This window comes from Onychostruthus taczanowskii, unplaced genomic scaffold (genome assembly GCF_017590055.1).
Source record: "Onychostruthus taczanowskii isolate IOZ18803 unplaced genomic scaffold, ASM1759005v1 scaffold16, whole genome shotgun sequence".
In the NCBI taxonomy this organism is placed as follows: domain Eukaryota; kingdom Metazoa; phylum Chordata; class Aves; order Passeriformes; family Passeridae; genus Onychostruthus; species Onychostruthus taczanowskii.
In genome coordinates this window covers 5,627,182-5,643,070 of record NW_024498795.1, presented here as the reverse complement: position 1 = coordinate 5,643,070, position 15,889 = coordinate 5,627,182, and the positions used below count along the sequence as shown (strand labels likewise).

Here is a 15,889-nt window from a genome sequence, read left to right as displayed (position 1 = left end):
GGTGACTGCGTCCACATCACCTCCAGAGCCAAGTGGCAGGAGCACAGGAGGAGAGCTTTGCTCTTCAGAACAGACACATATTTTAGACATTCCTCAGTTTAAGGAGATTTAAATCCACAGTTCACACATTTCAGGAAAGAGCTAAGTTACAAGTTACTCTAAGGGAGACATTTTCTACTCGCTCTTCTAAAGCAGCATGCAGCAGTCTTGGGAGCAGGGGATTGGATCAGAGGCCAACATTGTCTCAGCTGAAGGCTCTAATCACTCAATTACAGGCAATTTCTCTTTCACCTGCTTGCATTTTGGCCTAAACTGAGAATATTTCTGTACCTATATAACTAATTCTTCCTCAAACTTATATTGGCCACAGTTACTGCCATGGAACTGCATTCCAACTTTCTGCTTAGAAATGAGGCAAAGAAAAAACTTGATCATGATTCCAAAGCCTAGCTATAAACATCTCCAATTTAAATACCAAGAACTCAGTAGAGCATCAGTATTCCACCCATATTGTTTCTTTTTAAGGCTCATACCTTTCTGTCACTCCAGGCAAGATAAAGAACATCCAGAAATGTATTCCGAAAACAAGGATGACCTGGAAGATGACTTTTCCCATGACAGTCTTTTTGAGGTACAGTGCTCTATCTACCACCATGGTACCAAACTGAATGAGCACCATCACCAAAAATGCCTCTGGGACCTGGTCCTCTGATAATGAAGAAGTGATATCTGCTGCAGCAGAATGTTTCTGAAAAGCAAAATGTAAGTGTGGTCAAGGAAAAAGGACACTTGCATGATATTTAGCATCTACAAGACGTAAATCCTGCTGAGGATTTACAGATAGATGCCTCTGTGACATACCCCAAAAGCCCAAAATCCAAACACAATGATGATGAAGTCCACTGTATCTGCGAGGAACATCAGCACATACACATCAGTCACTGCACTGTAGTCTGGATGAATAAGATTGTAGAAAAACTGTCTGATGGGCATGTACACCTGGAGAGTCCTAAAACAACATAGACCACAATGTAATTTAGTAGCACATAACTTGCACTGAAGAAAGTAAAGGCTGAGAATGGTATGATTAATAGTTTTAAAGATATCCAAGATCTACTCTGATAGCCTTTACAGGACTGCAGAGACACCAGTCCTTGGTTCTGATTGCTTCTAAACCACTGTATTAGTATTTGTTCAGTAGAAACATACATAGCCAACGAAGGTCACATGGGATATTTAACTTTTTTATCAGGCAGATGCTATTTTAACAACTGCTGATTTGTCTGATGTTCAGCTGGTGGGACATCTGCGTAAAACGAACACTTGAATTAATATCAGTAGTAGCCTGCTCTGTTTAAAAAGCTGGCTTACTGCTTTACTGTTTGGAACCTCCCCCCAAACCCACACAACTCCTCATATTGCTCACTTTTTAATTGTAAAAGCCTTAGCTTTGATCATTTGTTCTCGAAACTTTTCCATGAGAAGCTCTCTTCTAGATTTTTGCTTGATGCTTAAAACACTGCTTCCCTTCTGACTGCTGTTCCGTGTACTGGTACTTCCTGGAAAAAAGGGGAGGGAAAGAGAAGTCAACTAGAAAGAAAAGTTTAAATACTAAAGTTAGAAAGTAACAAATCTGGAGACTTCCATTTCATATGACTCCCACATGTAAAAGAAGCTTTGAAATGAATTCTTCTTTTTTCCCCTCAGTATGATAACATCTTGAGAGCATCCAGTAAAGGTTTAATCACTGGCAGATCAAAACTTGATTAATAGCTATAACAAGAGAAAGCAGACTAGTGATAACAGCAAGTATTTGATTCATCTGATTCAGTCACCTCAATTGGTATGATATATTATTTAGGCTAGGGTACTCCTGCCCTTTTTACAAGATGGGACATGTAATCTGTTTCAATATAACTAATAAAAACATTTTCTTAATTCAAGTGTCTACAAATGTAGATATGAAAAATACATGTGCTTTGCATTCCCTCTAGCTGGAGATTATGCTGGACCAGAATTTCTGGATCTGGGCCACACTGAGCATTCTTTTTCCAGCTTTTGGATAATGTAATTTAAAAAACATAATGAATCACAAAGTATGGCTCTCCATTTGAACTTTAGGAAGGCTTGGAGTGTGTTCAAACATGAAGATACATTGGTTCATGTCCTATTTCATCACTGAGAAGCAGCAGCATTCAGTAGCCCCTGGGAGCTCCTCAGCAACCGGCCCAAGCTTTCGGTGGAATGACTCTATGGGAAATGGACATTTGTCCTTCAAATCCCAGAAATGCCATGACATTTACCTCTCTTAGATCTGTGTGAGGAGAAGCTGGACCTGTGAGAAAGCTGGGATATGCTGCTAGAACTCTTCCTCCTGATGGCAGTCTGCTGCTCAGGGAAGTGGACATGGATGGACTCCACAGACGCGGCAAGATTGACAGATTTCAAAGAGGCAGAAGAGTCTCTCCTGCCTCCTGTCAGAGAGAGCTCATCATCAGTATCCTCTTTATTACTGGAGCTGTCTCCTTTCTCATCTTCATCCCACAATCCATGGCACTAGTAGAAAAACAAAAAGAGAATGTATCAAGCCTGTATTTCTGTCACAGCATTTATCATAGGCATTGCTCAGCTCAGTTATGTGTTCACAAGGGAGAAGACAAATTCAATGTGTTGGGATAGCATAGAAACATTTAGGTTGCAGAATTTCTTTGAGATCACCAATTCAGCTATGAACCCAGCACTGCCAAATCCACCACTAAACCACGTCCCTCAGAGCCACATCTAAACATCTTTTAAACATTTCCAGGGATGCTGACTCAACCACTTCCCTGGGCAGCCACTTCAAATGCTCAATAACCCTTTTCATGGAAAAATTTTTTGCTCTTAACCAAATGAATGACTTCTTTATGTCACAAGAGTGATTTAAAAATTAAAATTAAAAATTAAATATAAAATGAGAAACTACCTGAACCCAGATTACCTTTAAAATGGATCTGTGGAAGAATAAAGCAAGAAGCTGAACAAGATCATAGTGCACATAACCCTCTTTCTTCTCAATGCCAATAATATTGGGTGGATGGTAAGGTTTATCTTTTGTGTAATCCACATGTTTATTCCAAGGAAAGAAGCCAAACTGGAAGAAGTATTTGATGACAATGGCCACCTGTTTGGAAACACAACACACTTGGGGTGTTTTATAAGCATGTCAGATATAATAGCCTCATGACAGTAAGAGGGATAAAATATATCTACTTTGTCAGTTTTATGAGAACATAAACAAGCATACTCTTTACTACAGAGGCATAACATGTCACATTTCTCCAGTAATAAAGTCAATCAAAATTCACCAGCAGATGATACTTAGTGGTACTGAGATACCACAGGCAGTGACTTCTGTTTCTTGATTAACCATTACAAAGCAACAGTTTGCAAATGATCTGTTCTTGTGAGAACTGCTTTACATGCCAGGAATGATATTGCTCATTGCAATGAAGGAAATAACTAACAAGATCTTTCCATACCACAAAAATTGCTGAGGACTTTAGCAAATACTTGTATTACTATGAAGGGCCAAAGGCCCAGCCCAGATCCCAGAGATGAAAACCAGCAAGGGGGCCATGCAAAGATTACAACTTCAGTTTTCTGTGTTCGACATGGGCTTGCAAAACCAGCAGCATACCTCAGTGTAGACAATGGCTGTCATCCAGAAGCGTTTGCTTGGCCGAGGAACAGACAGCATGGCCCACAGGAATATAAGGATGGGAAGCACCAGGGTTATCATGGAGGCAGAGATCATGTGGTTAAGGATGATCACAAAATAGCACACCATTTCTGACCGGGCAACCAGCGTATTGTACAGGGCATAAATAAGGAGCAAGACTCGAGGCTGACCAACATAGAACTTCTCTGACTCCTCCAACTCATCATCATGAAACATCCTGTGAGGAGAAGCATACCACAAATGAACTGGAACTGAACATGAATTTCACAAGAGCTGTTTTTCAAATTGCTACTATTTTTCCTTTTGAAAAGTATTAAAATCTGCTGCTCAGTCCAATGGAACAAAAAAAAGGGGAATTTGGTATTATAACCAAATAGCCTAATTCTAAGCTCAGAAAACAAGAATTTCAGAAAAAATTACTAGAAGCATTGTTCTGCTGTTTTTTAATGTACTCAGAAAGAGAATCAGCCTGGCCTAAGCACTTCTACAAACACAGCTTTCTTACAGCTGCCCAACCAACCTATCTCATGCAAATCACCCAATACTGGTGTGGATTCACATTCCAATTTATCACAGATAGGAATTTAGAGAAAAAACAGAGGTACATCACCAGACCCATGTTTTGAATTGTCCAGGGGCACTAGATTAGAAAATAAAAAATACCCATAAGCATTAGATGTGTCCAATCTTCTGTTTATATGACTCAAATAAATATAAATGGCAGTGACTTTCATACACATGCATAATCCTCTCTGCTTTTCCTGAGAAGGGGTCCTACTGAAAAGCAAAAATTTCTACAGAAAACCAGAAAAGACACTGCATCTGACAAAGATCTATACACCCTCTCTCTCCAGGTGCAGGCAGGCTGAAAGGCAGTTCTGTGGTTTAAGATTTTGCCCCTGCTTTTGGGAAAGCCCTCTCCAACTCAGTCAGACCACAGAGCAGCTGAAGATGTGCAGTGGCATCATCCCCACCTCCATGCTGGCTGTGGTAGTGAGTGCAGTGTCTAAGGGGCAAAGAAGGGAACATCCTCTCCCTTATGAAAGCACCTAGCAAGGTGGTGTACCTCCATAATCCTCAGCTCCCACTGGCTTAAACAAAAACTGCCAAAGGTCAGTTTCCCTTTCAGTAATCCAAAATAATTAAAGGAGAAACATTTCCCCAGATAGCCCTGGAGGAAACTCATTTGAAATCACAGCTGCCTGGAGAAGAGTAGCCCTCTCCACAAAGAATATTTAGAAAAGCCCTTGACCCCAAGACAATTGCAGCACAGAAATTCAATGCTAATCAGAATGATTAAATATGGCATCTAGGAAAAAAGCAGATATTCCTTCCAAGATGAATTTGAGTCATTTTAGAAATCTCTAATTAGAGCAACTGCACAGGAAATGAGCTTCTTCCCTTAAACCAAACTTAGCACAAGGTCTGTATCAGAAGTTGTAGGCTAGCTCTGAAACAAAACCCCTATGTAATAACAAAATTTTACACACAGTGATCAATGATTTTTCTTACTTGTTCAAGAGCAGCTCACTAGCTGTTAGCTCGTGTGTCAGTGGGGGCAGAATCCTGTCCAGTTTGTCCGTCCGACTGTCGTCTGGGCTCACCATCATGAGGCTCTTCCCAGCTGAGTCATCTGGGGAGCCAAAGGGAAGGTGTTCAAAGCTGACAGCTTTGCTATAGGAAGGTGGAGCTTCTGCATTGCTGTCCACTGTGGAGTACAACGGCACATCGGTATCAGGAGTATAGACAGCTCCTTCGGAATCCAGGCTATAATCTTCCACCTCCTCTTCCTCCAACCTTGATGCAGAATGAGCTCCTTCTTCCTCATGCTCCCCTTCTACCTCCTCAATGGTTTCTGTGGTCCCCTGACGGGAATAGAGCATGGTGACCTGTGTGGGTTCACTGTTAGAGATGGATGAAGAGAGTCAGCTGAGCTTTTCAAGACTCATGATCAAGAAAAGTTTGTTAATTGTACCTTTATGCAGAGAGCTGAGCAAACCCATTGCATTCCCAGGCCTTCAAAGTTCGTATGATCTGGTAGAAAAGACATCATCCTGATCTCCTCTTACACAGATGGAACATCGGAGTCATCTGTTCCCTAAATGACATCCCACTGGACTGACAGTGATTCACCATCTTTCAGCACCAGTAAGGGGCAAATTAATATTATCAACAAGAGAAACTACACTACTTTTCTGAAAGTAGTTCAAACACTTCTGAACAGAGTCAACACTTGCTATTACCTCTATTTAAGACATGCTCCATGGGATTCCTTCTAAACACAGTGTTTTTAACAATCCCAGTTGTACACAACTGGAACATGAACTGAACACACACATATCAATTCTGATTCAAATAAAAGAAGATGTAACTTGCTAGCATGAAGGAATACAAACCAAATTACAAAACTGTTCCAGTAACATGGTATCTTGCTTACCTTTAGATTGCCCTATGTTCTTCAATACAGTCTTCCCTTTTACTTTACCTGCCTGCTTTACTTCTGTATGTACCAGTTTCTGGATTCAGCTCTCTGATGCACTCTGATCAGTTCTTTGCTTGATTCACCTTCCTTACTCTTGGCTTGGCATAGACTCATAGAATGGTTTGGGTATGAAAGTACCTTAGAGATCATCTAGCTCCAGCTCCCCTGTCATGGGCAGGGACACCCACTAGACCAGCTTGCTCAGAACTCCATCCAACCTAATCTTGAAAGGGATAATTTATCTGAGCAACCTGTTCTAGCGTCTCACCACCCTCTGAATAAATAATTTCTTCCTAATATCTATCTACCTATCTATTTCTTCCTAAAATCTATCTCACAATTTCTTCCTAATAACTTCCTAATATCTAATCTAAACTTGCCCTCTTTTAATGTAAAGCCATTTCCCCTTGCCCTATCACTCCATATCCTGTAAAAAGTCCCTCTCCCGCCCTCTTGTAGCCATCCTTTAAATACTGGAAGTTCACTCAGTGGTTTCCCTGGAATCTTTTCTTCTCCAGCATGAACAACTCTCTCAACCTGTCTGCATGGGAGGGGTGCTCCATCCCTCTGATTACATTTGTGGCCCTGCCTCTCAAGTATTTTTCTACCTCTCCCCTCTCTCTCTTTTTAGTCTCATTCCACTCTTTCTCCACAGGTTAGACAACAGGCACCAATTCAGTGTCTTTGTTGGCTGCATACTCCTATATCTCAATAGAGACAAAACAAGACTTCACATAGCTCCTATGAAATTAATGGGGCCATATTTTCACATAAACTATAATCTTTTAGAGAAAACTGGCATTAACAAAGCCATCTGGCACTATCATCTTCTGCCAAAATTAAAAATTAAGTTTCCTTTATTTTTTTTTCTTTTACACTGCTTCCAAACTTATTGTGGCTATGTTAGCTCATGTTATTTATAGCAGAGTTTTAATTAGACCATGTAACACTTATGATGATGTGTGTTTGGATGATTCACAGTAGCACTCATACTGGTTAAAATGTACAAATTCAGAGAATCCCACAATTTCAAAACTGATTGACTCAAAAAATTTGTCAAACACTTTCAAAACTGAAAAACAATGATGCAAAATTAAACAAAATTTCAGATTTATAATATTTATTAAATTATTGAAACACTGCTTCCCAGTGTCATGTAAATCCCTGGATTTTACCTGCTAAAAAGTTAACAGTTCTGAACAGTTCATTCTCTTGCACTGGATATTAATATTATTTGCTTTTTTGTCATAGCTATTTTGCCTTTCTTTATTCCAATACCTTACTGTAAATCAATGGTGAAGTAATCAAAACATATTTCAAAATCTTACCTGTATGGAGAAAAATAAATATTGAAATAATGGCACAATGGTGCTTTAGTTTCTAAAATTACACATCTCAGTCCATATTTAGGATAGCTGATTAGCTGAGAAACTTAACTTCCAGCTTCCAATTTAACAACAAGCACTGACTCAGTAACTCTGAAAATAAGACACTTCTTGAGCTGAATAAACACAGACCTTAGCCTGTTTTTATACACCCAGAGTAACGTGGAACAAGGTTAAAAAAATACATGAATTGAGGATGAAAAAATCCCCCAAAAAACAGAACAAGAAGTGAAACAGCAAATGAATCCTAGATTATGACCCTGACTTCGAACCTCAGAACCGTGCCACGACAGAGGAGGGAGCAAAGCTTCCTGTAACCATGCACACCACGCGTCTGCGAACACAGACCCGTGTACACTGCAGTCAGAATAATGGTATGGGTAAAGGAGTGAACAAAGCATGCATGAGTTAAGCACCTTGACACTATACTGCCACTGTCAGCTGATGAGGAGGACATATCCATGCTCTGCATTTTACGAAGCCTAGGTCGAGCGCGCTCACTTGTTTTAGGAACAGAGTCTGGTCCATCTAAATCATCAAGGGTTGACTGCCTTGAGAACAGCATGGTTGCTTCAGTGTAGCAGCTACAGCAGCGCAAACAGTTACAGAGACAGTGTTAAATACAAATGGTATTACGGTACACGTGGTTCAGTAAACAAATATGCTCGCCATGCAGCTAAACACCGACACAGAGAAAAAAATGTTCAGAGAGAAGATAAGGATTTGTTTAGAGTCACCACAGAAAGGCATTTCTATGTACAGGTTAGTCACAGTCAATTTCATATAGAGGCTATAGAAGGCCATCTATTCACTATTCAAGCAGATATGGAAACAACATAGTGCTCTACATACTTTCCAGGGGAACAGACTTACATATGTGAGCAGGTTTTATTTTGTTTGTTTACCCCTGAAATTTCCAGATTCCACAAGGATGTTTTGGGAAGGGACCTCCTCTGTACAAATTCTGTTTTATTATTGATATCCTGTGCTGAACATTTTTACACAGGTACAAGCCAATTTCCTAAAAGAACCCTTAAAACTGAGTAAGCTCATACTCCACAAATAGAAAAATAGCTGTCAGACACTGGCTAATCCTCTTTCCAAACCAAAGAGCCAAGTCGGATATGCTACTCAGTCAGTAAATGTATGTCAAATATAACCTGCTCTGCATGGGATGGCTTTTATTTGGATATTTACTAGGAAGCCCTGATGATTCTTTCCAGGAGATTTCATTTATTTCAATCACAGCTTGTAAGTATTTCAAAATTGGTAACATGTGCATCTTGAAATAAAGAACAGATATAATAAACCCTTATCTCCTTTCACTTATCAAATACAACAGGACACCAGAGACATACACAATACATTGAGCATTCATGTGTAACTGGAGAAAAGAAGAACTGGACGAGTGAGAAAGAAAGTATATAATTAAATACAAGCATTTAACAGAGCAACAAGAAAGAAGCAAATACATTAATGACATATGGTAGGTAAAAAGATTATTTCTCCTGTAAAAATCTTTGACAAACACGGATGTTGATGAAAAGAGTTGAGTGGTCTGATGTTTTAACACATGCAGTGAGCTGCCTGAGTCTCTCAGATAGAATGAAAGAAGAAAAGACCCCAAAATTCAGGATTTACACTCTACTTTTCTTCTTTTGACTCCATTTGTATTACACCTGGACTGTGGCAGCAGGGGATTTGCTTACTTGGCAAGCATGATGTTTGTCCAGGAATTCAGGATTTACACTCTACTTTTCTTCTTTTTGACTCCATTTGTATTACACTTGGACTGTGGCAGCAGGGGATTTGCTTCCTTGGCAAGCATGATGTTTGTCCAGTGACACAGAGAATTGGGAAAGAGGTCAGAAAGGAAGGGCAACAGCGTTTTCCAGTTCCTTTGGTCTTGCTAGGTTGAAGTGAGGAAAAAAATCTGCTGGCATGAAGTTACAGTCTGCAACTACTGACTTTAAAAAATGAGAAGGAAAAAGCAAAAATATGTGGAGAGAAGAAGCAGTTATTCTTAGGCCTACCCTCACTGATGATCTTTTTTGACAGAATGGCTTTTTTGACTGAGGCTAAAAGCATACCTTGGCCTGTGAACAGAAGAAAAGAATCACCAAGATACCAAAGGTATTGTGAAATATTTTCCTTAAGAAATGCCTCAATGGCAGGGGCACCTCTGTCCCGCCGGTTCACTTGGCCAAAACCCCTTACAAGTCACTTCATTATTTCTGTGTGTGCACAAAGGCACACAAGGCCCTCCAGACAAAACCTGGAGGGCTGCCTGCATGGTGCACGGTTTATGCCAGGGGACCAGGGGGTCTGCCCTGGAGGTGTGATTCAGCACCTTAGGAGCTCAGTTGAAACTTGGTGTTACTAACCTGAGGGGCTCTGGAGGGAGGAGGTTTCCCTCTGCACATACAAACATGGGATACAGTCAGGCTGTTGTTCTATCTGTGAGGCTTGGGTGCTAAAATATGGGCAGATGGCAGAAAGCACACAATACAGTTTTGCAGGTGACCTTTCTGCCTATGTGCTACGATGTTTTATGCACGTGTCATTTTAGATCTCAAGGGCTGAGTTTATTCTTTTGAAGGGCAACACCTAATGATAAGGTGTTGAAGGATTTTAAATGCAGACATAGTTCAAGAGGAACTGTCGAAGGGACTTAAGGAGAGCAGCTCTTAATGTTCATATGCCCACTCAGATATTTTCAATGGAAGAAACATATGCCAGCTGCCCTCCCAAACATGCCAGCTCTGACCTCATTCCCAGAAAAATCAAAGGAAAAGCATCTATTAATCCAAACAGATAAAAACATTTGTCCAGATGAGGGCCTGCAACATTTGGTTTAAAGCTGTTTTAAAAGAAGAATGAATCATCAGAGTAATTAATGACTGAGCAGCTGCACTGTATCCTCGAATATCAGAAGATGTGTGTGAATTGTCACCTGCAGCACAGCCCGTGTATTCCTTCTGTGCTTTAGGAGCATGCTTCCAAACGTGGAGGAATTGAGAACACCAACAAAGTGGAGAGATTCACCTGAGCAAAGCTGATGTTGACACAAGTCATTGCTTATCACATAAATTTGATCCAAGCATATCTTCCTAAGTGATTTTTTGAATTTGTGTTGGAGGCTTTGAAAGCATTAGCTTCTTAAAATCATTCAATGACTGCATATTTTAAATTGAATGCTCATTAAAAGTCCCAAGTTCAAACATTTTATATCAAGTTGATCAGATATCCATTTTAAATAGGGATACATATATAGCACAGATGTTTTTATTCTCAGCGAGTAGGAAATTTTTAGGCTTATTACTTCTTTTTTGCTAAACAAATTTGCCCTTCACAAAGAGTTTTTCAGCTCAGTGAGTGGGTGAATTACATTTTTTTCTGTTTTTTTCTCTGTTCATGGGCTAATTACTGACTGGCATTATCTGTTTGTCATCTGTATTACTACATTCTCCATGTCTCCAAGAAAAAATCCCAATCAATCCCTAACAATCACAGGCCTAAGTTGGACTTTGATCCAGCCTAAACAGGGGTTCTCCTTCTACTCCTTCTGCCTCCCTAGGCAAAATTACTTCTCCAGTACCCCCTGCCACAAGCCCTGTTCTCCCTTCTAATGAGGGAAGCACAGATAAAAGGTAGTGCTTTTAAACACCCTGACAGGGATTGCCTCCTTCAGCTCCTATAAAAGTCTACACAAAGGTAGAGTGAGGAACTGAAGATGTTATCTGTCACTGGCAAAAATTAACACAAACTGAACTGGATATGAAACCTTAGATAACCTGAAATCTGACTTAGGACCTGTGTGTAGCTGCTGTTACATAATTGTAGGCAAAGCCCCAGAAAGGCAGCCAACTAGTTTTAGTAAGTTCCCTATCATCTTACTGAAATTCACAGCTGTTTTAACCTAAAAAACAGGTCATCAGTCAAGTGGAAACAAACTGCAGTAAATGCTCTGCCATGCTAGATCCCAATCCCTTCTGGTGGTGTTCCTCAAAGAGCTTGGTAAAGAAGCAGTGTCAGTCCCTTCTCCTGGCCCATATGAACTTTGTTCTTTGCCTGTAGGATACCTGAGAGTATTTATATAAAAGAGAAACCAAACAAATGCCCTATCGATACCTCATAGCTCCTACTGAGTACAGAAATGACTGAGAATAAACGACAGCCCTACTAAAAGAAAAAAAAACCACAAAGGACACTCTACATAAGTCCTTTCATGGCTTTATCCAGGCTAAGAACGACATCCCTCAATTAGACTTATGAGGGTCAGCCCTGAACTTTACGAGAAATTTGCAATTCCTGCAGCTGATCAGGAGGGTTTTCCTCTTTGGCTATCCAGTGTTTACCTGAGCACTGAGGATTATATCTTATTATAATGGAATAGCTTCTGTGCTTCAGCATTCCTGTGTGTTTACAGACTTGTTCACCTTACTCAGGGACCTAATGTTTGCTACAGAATTTTGACACTACAGAATTTTTAGTAGTTCAACCAAAGGATAACCAGAACAGAAACTCTTCCCCTTCCCAGAAGTTTTCCATTGCAATCTGAGATCCACAATCACAGGGATGCTTTAGATTTAATTAGCCACTTCTATGTTTACTGGAAATCATTACTTTAATATACAAACTGCCACATGCTCTTGTTTGGGCAATTAAAAAATCAATCAATAAACTCATAAGAAGTTTAAAACATTTCACCTTTCTGAAAAACAATATAGGCACTTCTATAATCACTTGAAGAGATATGCAAGAGTGCCCCAACAGACAGATGGCATTATCGTTCAATCAGCAGAGTCATTATTACTTCCTCTATTATTATAGCAGATGTCCACAATTCGTAATACTCAGTGCAAGAATATTCGATTGTTCATTACCAGAAAGAGAATTTGAGATTAGATAAATCAGTCATAACTCTGCCTTTTGCTATTCCTTTGTTTATAAACCCTGTGACATCTTCAAAGAAAATAGAGATGACAGAAACCCATGTGAAAGATTTAACATTTTGTGTTCCAAAGCATCACCATAGAATCACTGAATTCTCTGAGTTTGAAAAGAGATTTTAAATGTGCAATGGAACTGAATTCTCTGAGTTTGAAAAGAGATTTTAAATGTGCAAATGGATGATGATTCTAAAAAAAAAACCAAAAAAAACCAAAACAAAGCACTAGTCGAACTCAACATTGGATACCATCTCATTGAAGAGACAAAATCTCTACATTAAAGACAAGATTTGTTCTTCTTTTTTTATGGTTAATTTTGGAATTGGCTTCCTTTTGTTTATGATTAAAGTTCCTGCTAATGATTGCATAGTAATTATAACTTCTATCTATAGGAAACAGGGTGACCAAAAACTATTTAAGGAAAGCAGGACTTCATTCATTCTTTAGGTGAGACTGAACTTTGTGGAGTTGAAATTTGCCCAGCAGATATCCAAGTGGATCCAAGACAGCTGGCAACAGATTTTGACTTTACATTTTTCTCACATCATCTGACTCCTGTAAAACTTTGAGACAAAACACAAAGGTGTTGCTCAGTTGGGCAACAAGCCACTGAGAAAGATTTGCTCAGATTTGTTGTTTTTACTGGAGTGAACCTCTCAAAGGCCAGTGCTCACTGAAGAGCAATTTGTGGATATTTTGTTGAAGCATAATACTCACAGCTGCTCTTTTACCTTTGCTTTTCAATACTATCAGAAGTAACCCCTCATTATTTTCAGTCTGCTGACATCTACCCATATGTCATTAGTAAAAGCTATGCTTAATTTACTGTACACAGAAGTTTCTGAGTTTGCTGGGAGTATCAAACACAATATGATACTGCCACAGCTCACAGCAGGCCAGGGAGTATGAAACAGCTGGATTTCCAAAGCCCTCCTTGCTCCCCCTCACATTATACAAACTCTGCAGTATTTTAGAAGGCAAGAACTCCAGGGACATGGTGGGAACAGACTGCCTCTGTAAGAGAGGGAAGTGAATGTGTGTGCCTCTGTGTGCATGGAGCAGCAGGAGCAGGCAGTAATTTTGGCGAGGGACTTGGCGGTATCCGTTTTCAGAAAAGAATGAGGAAGGTGGTTTTCCTGAACTAGTTTGGGTATTTGATTAACAAACATGTAGCTCTGCTGGACTGTAATCATGGCAGTTGGGAAACCAGGCTCTTCAGATGGTTTTTGCCCTGTGGGTATGAGAGGGGATTTTGTTCTTTCAAATGCAGAATCTCTTTCAATGCAAAGCCTTTTCTGATTTGTGGACAACAGACAACAATTTATTCTACAAAGACAAAATGTTCACCATGAATGATCCCTCCTCAAATTATATACCTGAAATCCTAATCCATTATCACAGAAGCATCCTCAGCACCTCTTAAATTCAATTTCTTTTCACAATGAATGTCAATGCCATTAACTCCTAATTCTAGGGGAAACTAAAAGCAGTGGGGTAGTCTTGCAGTGGAAAAGAAGTTAAGCCAACAAGTGAGTCCATCAATATAAAGGAAAAGTAACACTATTAAGATGGCATGGACAAATCAAAAAGAATTCAACATTGATTAGAAAGTTCATCAGTACTTAGACAATATCTAATATTACACCTACTGCATGATCCCTCTGACTTTCACAGAATAAAATTAAATCAATACCTGGAGATGCTGTCATGTGATGCTGCTGAATCTAAACTATCCATTCTTTCAGATGCTTGCAAACCAGAAGCTTGACTGGGGTTTTTATCAATTGAGTCTAGTCCTGACTCCTCAGAAAGTTTCATCATATGGTTCTGGTAATACAAATGGATGCTCTCCCGTGTTGGAACATTTCCCTGTGGAAGAGAGAAGAGGTAGACATACGTGGCCAGGGAGAGGTGTATTCTTTGAGGAAGCAGTTCTGTCATTTGGAAAGTAACAGATTAAGGACTGTGCAAACATTTTCCTAGTAAATAGCAAACTAACAACTTTGCAGAGTGCAAGTCAGTTTTTGACTTAACCTACCATGGCCCCAAGTGTTTGGTTTTCAAGCAAAACTGGAACAACGCATTTGATGTCAGGATATATTTAGCCACCGAAACTCTGCTGGATGGACTGCAGATCCTGCAGCATGGGAATGAGGAGTGGACTGCATCCATGGCTCAATGTGCCCTCCCACAACCTTTGATGGATCTCTTTCAGATAGTTTTGCTGACTCTAGGAAAAATTCTTAGTGGCCAGTAGCATAATTTTTAAATAGAAAAAAGCCCAAGGAACAGTTCATGTAAAAACTGATCCTAGATTTTAAGTAGTGTCCCAAAATCAAAATTTATTAATGAATTATGGACACAGATGGAAATCCATGAAAAAACCACTGAAGACCTTTTCTCTTTCTCTGAAGCAAGTTCATGAAAGGATAGTTTTATTAAGTGTCAGACCAGATCTGGGCACACAATCAAGTCTTTCTGGCTGTGATACTGTAATCAGAATTTTAAAGGTGTATCATAAGAACAAAACTGAGAATTCTCTGTTCCTCGGCAGAAACACATCCAACTCACAACTCATTCCACTAGTGATTCTACGGTAATTTTTCTAAATCACAATGAAGCCTTATGCGAGGACTTTCTCTATGTAATGTAATAAAAGTAGTCTAAAATATTGCCTGTACTTCCTTTACTAATTTTAATAGTTTCTAGTACTTGAACTCTGATCCTCTACAATGTCCCAAAACTACAAGGCTCAAAATACTCAAAATCTGATGTTTTGTGGAAAAAAAAAATCTTAAGAACAATATGTGACACTAAGGTATTCAATTAGGTATGTTTGTGTACAAGCTGTGTTGCTTCTTCAGTGGTAAATGTTGGTGCCATTATGACATCCTGAGTCTGAAACAATGGCACAAGTTACATTCTAGCTCTACTGAAGACCTGACATAAAGGATGAGAGTTGTATCATCTATTGCATTTCGGAGATCTAAATACATTTCTAGTTACACTAACAACGATAATCTCTGCTAATAACGGGTTTTGCTAATATACAGCTAGCTTGTGAAGGATCACATAGCTCCATTCTCACTGAATAAACGTATGTCTGTGTGTTGTCAGCCACTTCCAGTGCAAGTTGATCTACGAGAAGAGTGAAATATGCAGACTGAGGTAGTTTTTGAGCTGTTTAAAATGCCAGCTATTTCTGACCTTCTTGAATCTATTCTGTCCCTTCAGAACCACACTATACTACAGAAGTGTTTCAGCCAAAACCTTACATCAACCTCTCAAAGAATTATTTCTCCCTTCATTTGTTTTGTGTCCAGGTAATAAATCAAATAATTTATTCTTT

At 39.5% G+C, this 15,889-nt stretch overlaps 1 protein-coding gene across 1 annotated transcript in view; it reads right to left on the bottom strand.

Moving 5' to 3' along the window:
* The window catches only part of PIEZO2 (piezo type mechanosensitive ion channel component 2), a 288,279-nt gene that overhangs the window by 15,089 nt on the left and 257,301 nt on the right, over positions 1-15,889 (bottom strand). Inside the window, exons 38-46 of the mRNA XM_041399290.1 lie at positions 14,234-14,409; positions 8,005-8,172; positions 5,234-5,623; positions 3,680-3,938; positions 2,981-3,163; positions 2,304-2,556; positions 1,427-1,559; positions 862-1,009; positions 534-748 (exon numbers count right to left, since the gene is read on the bottom strand). Of these exons, the coding sequence (XP_041255224.1) occupies positions 534-748; positions 862-1,009; positions 1,427-1,559; positions 2,304-2,556; positions 2,981-3,163; positions 3,680-3,938; positions 5,234-5,623; positions 8,005-8,172; positions 14,234-14,409 (1,925 nt within the window). The remainder of the gene's footprint in view (positions 1-533; positions 749-861; positions 1,010-1,426; positions 1,560-2,303; positions 2,557-2,980; positions 3,164-3,679; positions 3,939-5,233; positions 5,624-8,004; positions 8,173-14,233; positions 14,410-15,889) is intronic.